This window comes from Galeopterus variegatus, unplaced genomic scaffold (genome assembly GCF_000696425.1).
Source record: "Galeopterus variegatus unplaced genomic scaffold, G_variegatus-3.0.2 Scaffold96, whole genome shotgun sequence".
Lineage (NCBI taxonomy): Eukaryota > Metazoa > Chordata > Mammalia > Dermoptera > Cynocephalidae > Galeopterus > Galeopterus variegatus.
The window spans coordinates 740253-758145 of NW_007726207.1; the positions used below are offsets into that span (position 1 = coordinate 740253).

Consider the following 17893-nt stretch of genomic DNA (forward strand, 5'->3'; position numbering starts at 1 on the left):
CCCTTACCGGTCACAAAAAGGACAAAAAAAAAAAAAAAGTTCATGGAAGGATTTGTATCATCCTTTAATTTCATTTTTCCCTGAACTTTTTAAAGTACCTCATATAGCTCACAGTTGTTCCGATGATCATATATATCTGCCATTAAATAAATATTTGAGTAAATGGAAACACTTATGTACTGAAGAGTTTTAAAGGTATTAGTTTCTCTACAAATGTAAGGTAGATTTAGTATTATAATAGCTAATGTTTATTGAGAACTTACTGTGTTCTAGATATTGCATTAAGTAATTTACATACATTATCTGACCTAATTCTCACTATAGTCCTATGATGTAAATATAATTATTCCCATTTTGTAGGTCAAAAAATAGGCTCAGGAAAGTTAGATAATTTGCCCAAGGTCACATAGGCAATGAGCAATGGAGCTGGAGCTGGAATTTAAATCCAAATCTGATGACAGTCAGTGCTCTTAGCCAGTCTTCAGTCTTGAGCATTCTGTATTTTCCACATAATCACTGCTTATTGAAGTCAGGTTATTACTACAGATTGAGCATACCTAATCTGAAAATCCAAAATCCGAAATGCTCCAAAATCCAAAACTTTTTGAGCACTGACATGATGCTCAAAGAAAACACTCCTTGGAGCATTTTAGATTTTCAGATTAGGGATGCTTAACTGGGTATGTATTCTGCAAATGTTCCAAAATCTGAAATAATTCTGGCCCCAAGAATTTCGGATAAGGGGTACTCAATCTGTAATGGGTGATATATCTAAAATTTAAGTTCCTCATTTAACTAATTTGGAAACAACTTAAATATAATTTATTAAAATGACCATAATAGAAGATGGTTCCAAGTGCTCATATGAAGTTGCCCCAATTGTTTTTATCTAAAAAAATTGGGAGCAGACAGTGTACTAAATGAACAATGTTCCTGATTGGCTTTGAAAACCATCCAAGCAGTGGCTTAGGAAAGATCTTAGAAATGTGTAAAGCACGTATTTTAATGTCACCATTTAGTATGAAGTTGCCTGTAGCTAGAAATGTGCCTTCTAGTCTGCGGATTGGCGCCCACCAGTTCCATGGAAATCAAAAGCTCTGCAGTTTACAAATTACTCATTGAAATTTAGAGTGAAAGGCATTTTTCATCAGCAAATAACATAATTGTCACACAGCTTGGAAATGAATAATTGCCTGTTAGTTCTGAGACACTTGTGCAAAATATAAATATCAAGATTAGGTTTGGGGTATATCCAACATCCTTTATTCAACAAGATTGAAATTTGGGGGGACTAGGATTATGGGTTTTTTTGGTTTTTGGTTTTGGCCCCCTTTTCTTTGGTATCAAAATATTGAATGTCAAGCATTCATATATACTCATTAATGGATGCATTGCGTTGTATGTAGTAACAAGTACAGATGTCAATGTTTGGCAAATGTGCCTATTAAACTACCCAGAGCTTCTTAGAAAAATCTATAAATGTTTTATATTCTGCTTACCAGGAATGGGAGGGTTTCCTCAGGTATGAGGAACCACTGAGAGGGAACAAAAGCAGGGTGTGTCTTGTGCTTTCATAGTTTATGGGAGGGAACTTTGAAGTAGGATAGGTATTCATTCATTTCTTAGTTCATTGTTCCTTTGATTCTTTTTTTTTTTTAAGGCAGTAAGTAAAATGTTAACAAATGTGCTAAGTAAAAATAAACATGTAAGAAATTAAAACTAGGTGCCAGTCATCACAAGATTATCTCTTTTCCTGATACCAAATTGATTATAGTTTAACCTTCTGGATGCAATTCCATCTCTTCTCTAACTGAGAACTAAATGGTTAGAGACTTTAAAAGGATGAACACGTTACCCAATGTAACTATGATGAATAAATCATCCAGTAAACTACCTTCCCAGTGAAGGGTGATAATTTGTTGTGGTTATCATGCAGCAGATTATGAAAAATAAAACTGCTCCGGCTTTTAGCTGTGCAGATACACATGTCTATAAAACAAAAACAAAAAACCCAGGAATCTGACGTGTTCTTTTGCCCCCAAATTGTTTGTTAGATGAGTATGCACTCTCTAAACCCTAGTAAGGGAGTGGTTTATTTTTGATTTCTTATCCTTTGTTGCATGAGTTTGTGCCCAGCATGCAGGATGCTACTGCTGGACTTGCTTTTTTCCCCCCAGGGGATGACCTCACTATTTATGGAGTCGTCATGCAACGGTGGAAGCCCTTTCAGCAAGATGTGCGCTGTGAAGTGGAGATAGTCCTAAAAGCCAATTACGTCCAAGTAAATAATGAGCAGTCCTTGGGAATCATCATGGATGAGGAGGTCCGAAAGGAATTTGAAGATTTTTGGGAATTCTATAAGAGCGATCCTTTTGCAGGTTTGTGATTAAAGGCATGAAGCTGATAATTATTAGCGGCATTACATTCAGTAGTTAAATATGATGTCTATGTTTTAGGGACATTCTTACATGCTGCATAACTCAGTGGTTGCGTTCAAAGAGTAGCATTCGTCAGTACATCTGTAGTCTCTCTTTGAAGCCATTTTCTACCATAGTCTTTTCTATTTTGTGATCTTCCTGGACATTTTCTATTTCTATTATTCTAAACACTTCATATACTGCCAGAACAGTTTCAGAGTTTTCTACCTTTTTTTTTTTTCAATTAGAAATATAGTTTCTCTATAAAAAGGCAAAACTCATCCTATTATGAAACCTCATCCTATTAAAGCCAATATTCCTTTTCTGATGTATTTTTTTGATAATAAAGATAACTTCACACTATTTTAGCTGAAGATTTTAAAATAGGAAATAAGTGGGAAAGAACTGATGAGATAGAAGATGCAGAAAATAATCTTTGTTATCACAGCAAAAAATTTTGACTGTGACACTAAGATGTACTTATATAGAATAAAACATCACAGCCTTTGAGTTTATAGAGTGTGTTTTTATTGAAAAATCCCAAATCTGTAAAACACCAATTAAATCTTCAGATGCCTGTTTTCATTCTTCCTTGGAGGCATCTTCTGAGAAGAATAAACTGAAGCTAGTAATAGACTATTTCTAATAAACTTCATCTCAAATCTAACATATATTGATTACTTTATTCTTAAATCACATGCTGAACTAGACAGATATTATTTCACAAAATAAGTCCCCCTTTTGCCCAAATCTGGGCAGTTTGCATTTATTTTATGGGGTGATTTTTTTTTTTTTTTTTTTTTTTTTTTATGTATGTACGACATATGTAGTAGTTCCTGATCTTTCATCTGATCTGTATAGAAGGAACCAAAAGTTCTTTATGCTACAGCTTTGTTAAGTATGTTCTTAACAAAATAGGAATAATAAGAGTAATATACATTAAGAATAATATACTTTTTTTTTTTTTTTGACCGGTAAGGGGATCGTTACCCCCAGCTCGGCGTTGTCTGCACCACGCTCAGCCAGCGAGTGCGCTGGCCATCCCTATATAGGATCCGAACCCGCGGCCTTGGCACTATCAGCACCACACTCTCCCGAGTGAGCCACAGGGCCGACCCATAATATGCATTTTTAAATGAATTTTTTTGACTGAAAATGGTTTCTTAGGATTAGGTCCTTATAAAAATCTGTAACTCTTCCTTGGACCATGGTTATTTGTTATTCATTCCAGTGACACAGTTCAACTTCCTTATAACAGTGCAGGAAGGCCATCATTTGGCACTCTAACTAGACCTTCATAAGTGCTTTGTGCTGGTGATTAAAAAGAGCCCACCTAGTCAAGGGTTCAGATCCCTGTACCTCCTGGCCCCCCAAAATAAAGCGTCCATCTTGTTTTCATTAGAAGGCTATAATTGTACAACTCATTTGTTGGATAAAAGGAAGAAGTAAATATAATAACCTAGTGATAAATATAAGTAGGAAGACAGTGAGAAAATGAGACATTTCTCATTTCAGCATGAATGTATTCACCCTTCTTAGTTTCCTGTGGACCAGTACTAGTACACTGTATTTGACTGTTTCAAAGTATATGTGTGTGTGTTGGGGGGAGGAGAGGAAAACGTGGGAGCTGTATCCAACAGGGTGTCTTTATTTTGCCAGTCAAAAGCTGGGAAAATTGCTTCACTGCTTGGCTCTCGGAAGATGACCTGTTTTGTTAAGACCTGATATTGTGGGTATTGACTAGGATGAGCCTAGGGGCTTTATTCTGATAAGCAGTGACCTCAGGGATCCCTTGACTTTTGTGCTTAGATGCTGGGCCATTTGAACCCACTCTGGGTGACTCAGTTATGTTAGATATAAGAGCTTCTCTTCACTGGGATAACTGAGTGCCATGCCACAAGAGTGGATAACTAGGCCATAGCCATGCTGTTGACATGGTCTAGAACCAGAAATTTTGGGAGGTGGGGTGGAGATGGGGGTTGTATTCACCTTAATGCATTCTCTTCCATGATACAGCCATGGGAATTTCTACTGCTGTGATTCAAGTAATCAGGTTTTTCAACTTATTTTACAACAAATTTAGTATAATGCTCCTTCCTCTTTGCTTTTATTTGGTACCTGAGTCCTGCCTTCATAGTAGGGGTTGACTACAGCATAAGGAAACTAGAGAACAGAAATAAGACAATACAAGTAATAAAATAGTTAGCAAGTAGTTCCTGTTGTGGGTCAGGTACTCTTTGTTCTGTGTGCTGTACACTTATGAACTCCTTCAATCCTTAACAATTCTGTGTGATACCATTATTATCTCCACTTTACAGATAAGGAAATGGAGGCAGAAAGGTTAAGAAACTTGCCCAAGGTCAGACAGCTAGTAAATAATAGCACTGGGATTTGACTCCAGACACAACAGCAGAGCCTGGGCTCTCTACTATTGGGATGTGCTTCTCATCAGCACATTGGTCACGGAATCCACCTTTACTCCACAAAGCTGGTCTGTAACAGTTGTGCCTTGGGTGATTCCTAGGTCACTTTACCTACTCTGAAGCCTGCTCATTGGCGCTATTCCTTCTTTCTTTATGTGTGATCTCTGATTCTGGTCAAAATTTACTTACCTGCTGTCAGGTCTTCTGTCTGTTTAGATCCCTGAACTTTTTCTCTGGGCTCTCTACCACAAGAGAGGGAGGGATTCCTTCTGGCAGTTAACAAACTTCTTGGATTTACTAAGTCTTCTTTCTGGTTCCCTTTTTGCTGAAAGATTTTCTTTCTTTACCATTTCTGCCATCCTAGGTCACAGCACCATGGCTTAGTTGCCAGTGAGTCAATTTTGGTTCTTTACAAAAAGTAGCCTTTGTGTACAGGGTCATAAATCGTGGAAAGGCTCAGGAAAGCCTTGTTAGAATCTCGTAGGTTGATTTGGCCAGTGACCGAATGAAATATGTACTTCATTCATGGGTGAGATAGGCAGAACTTAGGTTTGGTGCTTTGATATTTCTGAAAACAGAACCTAAAACAGTGATTTTTAAAAGTGAAAGTATACGATCAGAAGAATTCAAGATCTCCAGCTTGGATTGCTAGGGTTTTAGCTTGCAATGATCTTAATACCATGATATCCTAGCAACTTATTCCAGATAAAACAATTTACCAAACTGCACAGAGCAAATGCTGAATTGACTTGCAGAGTGGAGAGATTTTACTTCTCTTACTTCTCTTTAACTTTTGGAAAAGTTCCATGAGCTCCAACTACCTCTGTATTTAAAGGCTACTAGTTCCTATGGTCCAACTCAGTTTCTGAGATTGAACATACCTTCCTTTTATTTACTTAATGGAGTAATTTTACTAAAATTACCACATAGGAAGTATACCTGGTATTATTTTAAGGGATAATGTTGGTCTGATAGGTAATAGATGAGGAAGAAAAAGGGATTCCTTTCTTTATGTCCCTTCTAAAGTATGATAAATTCATAGACTTAAGCAGGTAGCACCCAAGAATAAAAAGCAGACTTTTCATCTCATGGCATTAAGAAGAAAAGGACTTTTAGAACCAAAACAAAGATATTCACTCTTTTTAGTCATTTGGAATCAGCCTTTTTGATCATTTTAGATGGTAGAAAGAACATGTCTATAGGAGCATGGTCAGTTAGGATAGGAAGGGAGATTCCAGTTAGGGTTTCTTGAAAATGATTGGTAACTTCTGATCTTTCTCCTTTTCCCAGGAAGGAATGAAATATTAGCCAGCTTATGCCCTCAAGTGTTTGGGATGTATCTAGTAAAGCTTGCTGTGGCCATGGTGCTGGCTGGTGGGATTCAAAGAACTGATGCTACAGGAACACGGGTCAGAGGTTAGTACCTATCTAATATTTTTGAGAAATATTAACACATGTAGACTTTTTCTTTCCTGCATAAAAACTGCTTGTTTTATTTTCCAAATGTAATCTTTTAAAGGTGGAAATTGTCTGAGTATCTCAGACTTAGTCTAGCATCAATATACCAGAAGCTACTTTCTAGAATTCCAGAAAGACTAAATGAAAACATAAATTTTTCAATGGCAATATGCTTTTGCTGTAGCCTGTAAGAGTGCCACAAAATAAAATCTTTCTATTACTGTGTTTATCTTTCATTGGATCCCCAGAGGAAAAGATACAGTGCATTTTAATGTCTCTAAGTAAGCATCTCTCCATCTGTGCCTGTCGGTGTGTTTCTCTCAAAGACTGCTGCTCTTACTCATCTGCCTGCTGATTCCCCTTCTGCTGGTAGATAGCAAATGTGCCACCTGCCATGAGGTGCTGCTGGAGGTCACACATTCAAGTAAAATTTACTCTAAGTGTGTAATTATGTCAGGATGGCAGAAAGCTCTTTTGTAGCTAACATGCTTACCTGACTCAAATCTGGCATTAGCAGATTTTGGCCATAATAACCAAAGACTAACCCAGAAGACTAAAGGGTATTAAATAAGGCTGTTAGTAGGGACTCTAAAACCATATAGCTCAGTATACAATAGTAAGTATAAGGTTTATGTATATTATATGTTTTGATTATCTACTTTTTGCAAGCACTCTGCTAAATGTTGAGCTTAAGTAGGGGTTTCCTATTAATATATTTAGAAAATACTTGAGTACGAAGAAATTTGTTTGCTCAATAAGAAAATACATACCATAAGATATTCATATGTTCCTTTGTTATGTTTGAAAAATAAGAGTACTTAATTATTTTAAGATACATTTCACTAAGTTAGTAAAATTTTCATAAACTGAAAAGATTTTCACTTGTTAGAATCATAAGTGTTTTAATATTTATAAAGCAGTTATGAAATCCCTAACACTTATAAGTACCTAAATAAAAATGGAATAAAATACTTGTACGACTTGTATAGAAAGATTTAATCGCAGTAGTTTGGTACAGTGGTCTCCCCTTATATGAAGTTTCACTTTCCATGGTTTCAGTTACCTGTGGTCACTCACAGTCTGAAAACAGTAAATGGAAAATTTAAGAAATAAACAGCTCATGAGTTTTAAATTGCATGCCCTTCTGAGTAGTGGGATAAAATCTCAAGCTGTCCACCCACAAGCGCTGTGAATCATCCCTTTGTCCGCTGTATCCACTATCTACGTATTAGTCAATAAGTAGCTATCTTAGTTATCAGATCAAATAAACATCGTATATATAGGGTTTGGTACTATCCACAGTTTCGGATATCTATCAGGGGTCTTATATCCCCAGTGGATAAGGGGGGACTACTGTATTTAAAAGTAGATTAAATAAAATCAGAAACTTTATAAGACAAAATTTTAAAAAATATTAAACATAAGCCTAAACATATGGAAGTAGCATATAATCTATTAGTAGAATTTAGATTTTAAATTTCATATTCAGTAATCAATTAAAGATTGTTATATGTATAATGACAGTTAACTTTTCTAAAAATTTTCTTGTTAAATCCTTCCTTGAATGACCTTATGGAAAAATATACAGCAAAAATCAGCCTTATAACACCAAGGTCATGGGTTTAAATCTCCATACTGGCCAGCCACCAAAGTAAAAAAAAAAATATATATATATATATATATTGTGTGTGTACATACACATATATAGCAAACATATATAGCAAAAACACTATATAAAATAAATTTTGTTGGCATTCCAAGTGGACCATTTTCATTTTGATTAATTACACTTATTCATGGGTCCCTTCACAGAAATTTAAAACTTTACATATTTACTTTTTTCTAGGTGAATCTCATCTTTTATTAGTTGGGGATCCTGGCACAGGGAAATCTCAATTCCTCAAATATGCAGCAAAGATTACACCAAGATCTGTGCTGACGACGGGAATCGGATCTACTAGTGCAGGTATTTTACATGACAATTTCAAGTAATTTAACATTAGTACAGAAACCAATACAATGTTTTTTCTTATGAAAATATATCTATAATGAGATAAATTTCAAGCTAATTTTTGAGAGTTGCCACCAAAAATGGAAGGAAATATGCAGTATTATTTTTGTGGCTCTTAAGAAAATATTTTAAAGGCTCCACCTTCACTTACCTTTGCATCTTAGTTTTGAATGATCCTATTCAATTTTTTCATTCTCTAGCAATTACCTTCATACATATTTATGTAGGAAAAAGTACACACATCATGTGGCATTTTCTGAAGACCCAGCAAACAGAACATTAAAACAATATGGATAGAGGGAAATTTCACTTTACAAAAGTACATAGATGGCATAGAGCGTTAGGCATTTTCATGCTCCTGGATCTTATGGGCAACAGCAGCTCCTACTGAAATTTCTTAGGTAAAAAATTTGTCTGTTAGTATTTGGAAAGCACACTTTCATCATTACAATGTGGAGTGTTTCATTCACGCAATGATTCTTCAGCAAGTATATTTAAAAGCCTTTTCAGACAGAATGTCAAGATTTGATTATAAAGTGACTTAGGGAATTTAGGAAAATATTTTTTTAAATGTTTTGGTGGCATTTTGTATTTTTACAATTTTGATTGGGGTAAAATCTTTTTTTCTAAAAATAGGCCCTTAGTTTTACACATTTTACAAATGTTGTTTGCTACTTGTTAAGGGAGCCTAACTTCCATGGCCTGTGCTGAAATTTATGAGAAGCTTATACTTTAAAATGTATCATACAGGGCCGGCCCGGTGGCGCACTGGAGAGTGCGCCGCTTGGGAGCATGGCGGAGCTCCCGCCGAGGGTTCGGATCCCATGTGGAGACCGGTTCCCGCGGTGCGGGCGCAACACCAAGGGTTGCGATCCCGTTACCAGTCAGTAAAAAAGACAAAAAGGAAAAAAAAAATGTATCATACAGCAGAAAATGCTCCACTAATGGTCCTATATAAGTGGGAAACCGTTAAGGGGCTCTAAGGTTTTGACATATAACTGAACAGTACATTAAGCATTGACAAGAAGGGATTTGTGGAATTGAGGAGTGGACAGCTTCAGTATAATGGAAGGGAAGTAGGCAAGAATGTATAAAGAACACTTCCTATGCATTTTAAAATCCTTATGACTCAGTGTTCTAGAGTTCTGTATAAAATGATATCAACAGACAAATAAATGTTTCCCAAATAAATTATGTGGAATGTTTCCTAAGTAATGACAGGGAGTGTCAAGATATGAGTCCAAGCTATCTTGTGGGCTACTAGTGTAATTTCAGACTATTTGGGCAGTTTTAAAGGAAATGACTGCTGATTCACTGGATTAGTGAATTAGTATAAAAGTATATTAGCACCTTTCCCCCTTTTTTATAAATGCAAAGATCATACTCCAAACATGAGAGAAAAGACAGATAGAGGAATATAAATTTTACAGTTACAGAAAAGTTGTTGCTACTTCTCATCCAGACTAGCTTTTCTTCATATTGTATATTGCAGAGTTATAAGTCAGTTCAGTGGGTCACTTTCAAAATGAAACAACAAAAAATACCAGAACAGTGCACGTAGTAAAGGGGCACTAAGGGTGCATTTTCATGAAAATTTTTAATACATACTTGTTACAGGGTTATGCTTTTTTTAAAAAAAAGTCTTTTACCATGGATTATGGTAAAATGTTTTTGAAAACTCTTGCCACGAACCTTCTTATTTGGACAGAAAAAAGGTAAAATTAGAAACCCCAAATCCTAAAACCAGTAAGACCACATGGAAGCCTAAGATTATATAAGGTTAAAAATGAGCAAATACATGCACCCTTCCTCAGATTTTCTCAACTCAAAGGACAACTGCATTCCCTCCCACCTACTCACCTCTTCTCTCTCTTCAGTGGCATAAGTAGTTTGTTCATGTGTATGTTCTCAGGAAACAGCTACTTACTATGATCAAAAGGAGGAAAACAGTTCTACACCTTCTGACTAATTCAGACATAGTGTCTGTAATTAGGGCTAAACAGGAAAAAAAAACCTATATACTACAGTTTTTTAGTTCTTAATGTTTGAATTCTCAATCTGTTTACTTTCAGTCATTAATTTTCATTTTGAAAAATTGTCTTAAAGAGCCATAAAATTTAAGATAATAAAAGGTGGTAGCTTTTAAGTCCCAAATTTCTGAGAATTGGCTGTTTACAAATTGATATAAAAACCTAGCCCTTTGATGTCACTACAAACTGGTCATTATTATTAGAATAAAACTCAGCAGTAAATTGTTTTATTTGGTGATTTGGCTCATATATGCTTTATTTCTAACAAGCAAATATCTTGTTCCTGGTATATTAATCACTGAGCTCTTTGTTGAAAAGTATTACTTTTATTTTCATTTTAACATTTTAACATTCTTTTAATTGCAATTAGACAAAAATGAGATTCTTAATTTTAAGTCGGAAGTATTTTACTTTTAAAAGCTATGAACTAGTTAATAGACAGTATTTTAATCTAGCATATTAAATTTCGAAGTTTAACATTTAGCAGAATTTTGCTTTACAAATTCACTTTTTTAGAATATACAACTTAGAATCTATATTTAAACAACTGCCCCTTCCTTTCCTCAAAATAGCTTTAAAAAGTGCAGTATAAAAGTTTTACATATGAAGGCACTACATAAGCTGTATCTTATGGCTGTCTTGCTTAGCAGGAAGGGTAATAAAAATACTGTACCCTTAATTTAATGAAGCATAAGAAATTTTTTGAGAAAGGACCTAGCTCTGAAAGAAAAAGTACCTTTTGGCCCATTTGGTTAATGAATTCCTTTCCACCATTGCTTTTAAAAAACCTGTTATCTGGAAAAGCTATCTAGAATATGTCAACCTCAAATATGCCCGATTTTATTCTTCATGAGGGTCAGAGGATATGGGGGAAGAGTACTACAGGTGTGAAAATACATATATTTCCAAAATAGTAACTTATCTATTATAATAAAGCTAAATATACCTTTCTAAATCCACTGGTTTTACATAAATACTGCCAACAAGAAAAGAATTTTCAAAAGTTAAGTTCATAGCGTTTTAATAAATCTAATGAACAGATTTTAGCCTTTGGAATCTCCTATTTTTAAACTTAGGGGATTTGTATTTGCTCTTGATCTAGTGAATTTACTGGGCAATAATGTTGTATGATTCAAGAAGTGTTCTTTTTTTTTTTTTTTTTTTTCCTTTTTTCGTGGCCGGCAATGGATCGCAACCCTCAGTGTCGCGCCCGTACCGGACCGGGACCGGCAACGGGATCGCAACCCTCGGCGTTGCCCCCGCACCTCGCTCAGCCAGTGAGCGGCCGGTCTGTATGTGGGATCTGAACCCTCGGCGGGAGCGCCACCGCGCTTCCCAAGCGGCGCACTACAGCAGTGCGCCACCGGGCCGGCCCATCAAGAAGTGTTCTGATGTCCTAAACTCTGTTATAAAAACAAAAACCATAGCCAGAGTACCTTATAAACAGCTAGCCACATTTGTTATTTTTTTAGAAACCTAATGCTGTCCAGCATTACATGAACTATAATAGTCACCATAAAATGCTTCAGGGTGGCCTTGGAAGTAAGATTCTAAAGTTCCTGGTAGCATGTAGTTGATTTCAAATCCTCTTAAGGACGTGCCAAAAAAGAATGGAAATTTGCTCCTTAAATTAAAACCATACTATACGTCTTTACAGGAAGAAACATTTTAGTTGAAGTGAACTTAGTCTTTCAAAGGCCAGTGGTCCAAAGATTAATGTCCAAGAAACTAAGACATCTTTATAACCTAGTCTAATGATTCATATATTTCTTTATAAGTGCTTTAATTACATATAAAGGAAAAGACAATAATATATATGCTTTAATCAGATTAATTGCAGAACAAATAAAATAACACATTAGAGAAAAAATTACTTAAAAATAGTTGTATTTATATTTCACAATTTGCTCAAATACTGGTTTTCTTATAAACTTTCTACAGGATGTTTTTAAACAAATTCTTCACATTGTGTCTTGACTATGTACTTATGGAATTTCAGGGAAATAGTTCTGTGTGTTTTTAATAGCTTAATTTGTACTAAAGGGATGGCAGGTGGTCACATGCAGTCCATGTGGGATTCTAACATGACATTTAGTGAGTTTTCTGACGTGGACCATCCCTTTGATGCTGAAGGTAATGCATCTGTTGAAAGAAGTGACTGTAGATTTGGATTACTGCTCTCCGCATCTTCCAGTTTTTCTGTGTTATCTTCCCAGTTAATGTGGAATCTTGTGACCCTGGGATTAGATGCCAAAATGTTCCTTTGAAGCTAGAGGAGGAAGGAAATATATAAATGGTAAACACTAAGAAAGTTAGGTCACCATTATGCAAATAGGAACTTAAAAAAATAGTTCTTTATGTTAGTACTCCTATAAGTTCATATAAAGGTATAAGTCAAAAAAAAAAAAAAAAACCACCCCCACCTATATAGGACTATGGCTGTAGCAAAGAAATTATTTTAGCCTAATGGAAACAAGATATAGATAATCTGAGGGAATTCATCAGATTTTTTTTTACTATCCAATAAAATATCTAACTCCTCTGAACTTCCTTTGGAGAGAATTTCTTCTTTTTTGAAGGTGAATGCTTCAGAGGTTGCTTTAGTTAACAAACTAATATGCCCTTTATTTTTGAGATGTTTTCAAGGAAAATGAAAAATTTCCCCAAATGCCAAGTATAATCTCTTTATTAGTGCTTTTCTACCTTTTAAATATTATGGCTAACTCTTAGAAACAGTATTCTAGTTTCTTCTCTCTTCTGTTATATAAGGTGCCAAGCAGGTAATTAATGAATTGGATCAATCAAAGGTCCCATAACCAGGATGAGAAACATTCCAGCCTTATTATCAAGAAGGAGAACATTTTATTCTATTGCTAAGTAATGTTTCCTGCATGGTCTGGCAGATAGAGCACAATGTTTAACTTCATTTACTTTGCCCCCTCACAAAATCAGTTGCTGTTAAAGTTCCCAATGGAATATCAAAGAGACTAAGTATCTTCGAGAATGCTGAATCACAGATTTCAGTTTCTCAGAATTTAAGCTGTTTTCCATCACTAGAAATATTTAAGACCTTTAGTTTAACCTCTAAGAATAGCAGATAAAGTGAAGCATATAGGTGTTCTGAGATAACGGTGTTCGTGGGTCAAACACACACAAAACTTCCCCCATAATTTTGGGAAGAATTACAGACAAAAATATCATTATTCAGTAATCAATAAAATGAACATGAATTGGCATGTCCTGAAGGTTGAAACAATTAGAATCTGATGTCTGAGAAGTGCTACATAGGAAGCCAGAAACAAAATCCTGTTTCTTACAGGAGGCACTTTCATTTTTCTAAACCATCAGAACCTCTCAAGGTGTCTGCCCAACATTAATTACTAATGACTCATCTGGAGGTAAGGTTTGAGATCAATTGTCCATGGTAATGGAACAATAATTAGTTTGCACAGTTAGCACAAGGACCTCAAGTTTATTTTGTCTCAAACCCATTTTTATAGTGTACTATGAAATGGCAACTGCCTAAAAAATTGTATGGTAAGAGTAATTAAAAAGGAATAGTAAGAACATTACCTTCGAAAAGTCTGGTTTTACTGGCGGATTTTCCCTTAATTCTGTCTCGGTATATTCATTATTTACATAATAGCCAACTCTAATAAATTCTTGACCTCGATAGGTGCAAGTAATTAGCACAACTGTTACACCTACTGCATCTGCATCTGGAATGAGTCCAGGATTAGGTGCATCTGCCTAGAATAGTTTAAAAAGAAAAGAAACACACACAAAAAGCTATTAACAGCAGGCAAGACTGGGGTTTTAGTTACCTTGAGCACTGTCAGTTGAGGGTGCAGCAACAAAAACTTGGAAAATATACTGGGAAAGCAAATGCTCCTTTCTGAGATTGACTTACAGCTAGAAAACATAGTTCATGATTCTCCACAGTATACCTAAGTGCCCTTAGTTCTTGAAAGCATCACTACACTTTTAGTGGGAAATAATTCTGTCTACAGTGTGTGGTGCTTCATGAGGGATTATGCAATAATATTCATTAGGAAACCTTTTGTAAAATGTTGTAGACAATTAAGTCAATAATGTTATTGATTCTAACCTTTCCAGTCATTATTTTCAGACCTAAATTAGTAAATATTATCTCCACACAGCCTGTTAGCAGCAAATGTTTATTATATCAGTTTCCCTTTTTGACCCAGGACGTTTATATCTCATACCCACTCAATCACCCCTCACAAATATTCTAATAGTAAATTAGTATGAAACTGAAAATGGGATAGAAATAGCTATGTACCAGATTTTCAAAAAATATTAATAATCCTGTATCATGAATAGTCACTTTGCTGAGGCACTATAATACAAGTGTGCTGTTTAATCCACACATACTGTGGAAATTCAGTGAAGATAAAGATTGTTTTAGGCAGATGTCAAAGACCTTAGTGCGAATTAAGCTACTGTAAGCTGAACTTTGAGGAATGCAGAAGGTGAAGCAAGCAAGCTGCAGGAGGCTAAGAACATGATCAAAGACTAGGGCCCTGTTCACAGCAGTATGCAGGACAGTAAAGAGACCAACTGGATGGAAGGAGCCAGAGATTGAGGGGACACAGGCACGACCTGAGGCAGCCATTCTGGGTTGTAAGTGGGTGAAGTCCCAGCAAATTAGCTTACTGTTGCTGGACATCACAGAACATTCCTGGGCCTAGGTGAACACTTCAGCCAATGGCTTACCTTGGAGACATTAAAAAGTAATGTTTATTGTATGCCTACCATGCATGTGTAGATGACACAAAAAGGCAAAAATATTTATCTAGTCATCTAGACTAAAAACCCCAGTCACCTTCAGCTCACCTCCTTATCTCCTACATCTAGTCAGTCTCAACATTTCTTGTTTCTGAAGGCTGAATTCATGTCTTCATCTCTTATCTGGAATATTGCCAAAGCTTTCTGAATGGCTGCCCCAGTTCTGGTCTATTATTTGCACTACTGCCAGCATTAGCTATCTAAACACAGATCTGTTCCTATCCCTGTGCCTGGTTTTAAAACCTCAGATGATTATTCCCATTTCTAAGGGATAAGATCTCAGTTCTTTCACTTCATTTATAATACCCCTTCACAATTTGCCTCCAACCAGCATCTTCATTCACACCACCTTTAACTCCATACCTCTCACCCTTGTTCTAGATATATGATCTATGCAGGTTCTTTAAAATATGGTCATAATCTTTCACACCTTAGTCCCTTGGCCTAAAAGATCCTTCCCTCACATCCTGAGAAATTCATCTTTTGAAGTTTGCCATCAAATGTATCTTTCTCAGTGAAGTCCTTTCTAACTGAGAGGGTAGAATCAATAAATTCTTTTTTATAGGCTTTATATTACTTGATACAAATCTTCTACAAATGTATGCCCAACAATGTAAATATGTTTACTCTTCAGTCTTCCGTGCTAGACTTTAAGCTTTATCTAGGGCAGGAGTCCTATCATTTCATTTTTACAATATCATGTCTGGCAAAGCTGTGAGCACTTAGTATTTTGAAATTATTCATTACTCAGCTCCTGCCCTGAAGGAGTTTATGATCTCTTTGCAGAGACACCAGGATGGGGACAGAGAACCTGTCCTGGAGAATGTGCTATTTGTCTTAGAGATCCTATGCACCCTCTCCCCAGAGGAGTTAGGTTACTTCCAGAGTACCCAAAGGGATTCAAATGTACCTGGAAGTGAGTGGAGATGGGAAATTGAGATAGTTCAGTGCTGCTATGGGACACCTCCCCCCACCCCACCCCACCCCCACATATTGCTTCCCATCCCCTCAGCAAACTTGAGTAGAGAAACTTTCAGGTGTTTCAGATCATTTAGGATAGAGAAGTGACAGGCAGATATCTTACACTCCAACCATCAATACTAGGCAGATGTCTGAACATCTTGTTACCCTTTGAAAGACATGGCAGACCAAGAGAATACTCAGTAGTTTAAAACACATGACAAAAAACTACATTAGTCTCTTGCTGTTGATAACAGTGAATTTTGTAAAACACATGGGCTAAACATGACCTAAATCACAGTGTGCTTTCTATTCTTTTTGGCAATATGTGCACTGATAGCAAGGTGAAGCTACTTGAAAGTCACTAGAAGGAAATATTTTTAAATAAATTTCTTTCCTACACCACTCTAAGCCAAAAGCTTAGGAGTGTTTTTAACAATATAAACACGAAGAAAAAATTTTTAAAGGTTTGTTTCAAAAACAAGCATTTGTTTGTAAGTTTTGATGTGACATAAAGTGTACCATTATATGTCAACCCAAGTTTCTTATACTACATCATGAATTACCATCAGTAAAGTATGGGTTCCCCAGGCTTGTGGGTCAAAGCAAATCTTGCTTCTTTATATAACAATTTCAGGAAGCTAAGGGAATAAAAATTTAGTTCTAACTATAGAAATAGGGCACTATTTGTCAGTGATTGTACTGACTGCTTTATTCCTCATAACATTCTTGTGCAGTAAGATATTATTCACATTTTATAGATGGCTGGAGTGACCAAGACGTTAGGGAGCTTGTTTAAAGCCACACATGGCTAATAATAAGTAGAGGAGCCAGGATTTGACCCAGGTCTGTAACTGCAGTGCTTCTTCCTACAGAACAGGGCATTTTCTGTTACCCACGTCTTTCACAAGGTTATGCACTCACCCAACACGGGTTAAGAGCACTTTAAATTAACATATTTGAGCTTTTCTTAACCTTTTGTTTAGATACACTATACCCTAAAGTATTTGTTGCTTTTTAACGAAAAGCACTAAGGCTAGGAGATCAAGATTCTGAATTCTATATTTAGGAAAGGGAAAAAGTAGCAGCAGCTCTGGAGATGGCATGTGTCTAAATGATTCTTTGCCCATTTCTCATGGGATTACTTGACCAACAGTATTCATTTAAATTAGTCCCATCTGTGAAATGAGAAAATAGGGAGATCAGGGATAGGAAGAATTAGATTTTCTTTCTAAATTAATTAAGTCTTTTCCATGGGTTCTACTTAACTCATGGAACTTTATTGAGTAGAAATACTTATAACAAAAATGAATCGTTTTTAAAATGCTAGGGCTAGTCACTCTTTGGACTGTTATAAATATCTCCCTCTAATAAGCATGGATAATTGAGAAAGGACTGAATAGTTTTATACAGCAATTTAACATGGATTAAAAGAAATAACATTTTTGAATACAGAAGAAAATGTCTGAAGCCTTGGCACAGACCCAAATATGGTCAGTAGTATCTCTGAGAACATAATTTATATTAGAATTTCCTCTCACAAATGACTAGTGAGGTAGTGGATTTGCAACAGTAGTCCTCTATAAGACATGTAGACTGGGCCGGCCCGGTGGTGCACTGGATAGTGCGCCGCTTGGGAAGTGCGGCGGCGCTCCCGCCCGAGGGTTCGGATCCCACATACAGACCGGTTCCCGCTCACTGGCTGAGCGAGGCGCGGGAGCAGCACCGAGGGTTGCGATCCCGTTGCCGGTCCCTGGTCCGGTACGGGGGCAACACTGAGGGTTG

At 36.2% G+C, this 17893-nt stretch overlaps 2 protein-coding genes across 2 annotated transcripts in view; one reads left to right on the forward strand and one right to left on the reverse strand.

Annotated features, from left to right (window-relative positions):
• MCM9 (minichromosome maintenance complex component 9) overlaps positions 1–17893 on the forward strand; it is a 104462-nt gene that overhangs the window by 19813 nt on the left and 66756 nt on the right. The window contains exons 4-6 of the mRNA XM_008583236.1: positions 2178–2378; positions 6131–6256; positions 8145–8264. Coding sequence (XP_008581458.1) covers positions 2178–2378; positions 6131–6256; positions 8145–8264 — 447 coding nt within the window. The remainder of the gene's footprint in view (positions 1–2177; positions 2379–6130; positions 6257–8144; positions 8265–17893) is intronic.
• ASF1A (anti-silencing function 1A histone chaperone) overlaps positions 12148–17893 on the reverse strand; it is a 14583-nt gene continuing 8837 nt past the window's right edge. Inside the window, exons 3-4 of the mRNA XM_008583230.1 lie at positions 13913–14089; positions 12148–12608 (exon numbers count right to left, since the gene is read on the reverse strand). Of these exons, the coding sequence (XP_008581452.1) occupies positions 12396–12608; positions 13913–14089 (390 nt within the window). The 3' untranslated portion in view covers positions 12148–12395. The remainder of the gene's footprint in view (positions 12609–13912; positions 14090–17893) is intronic.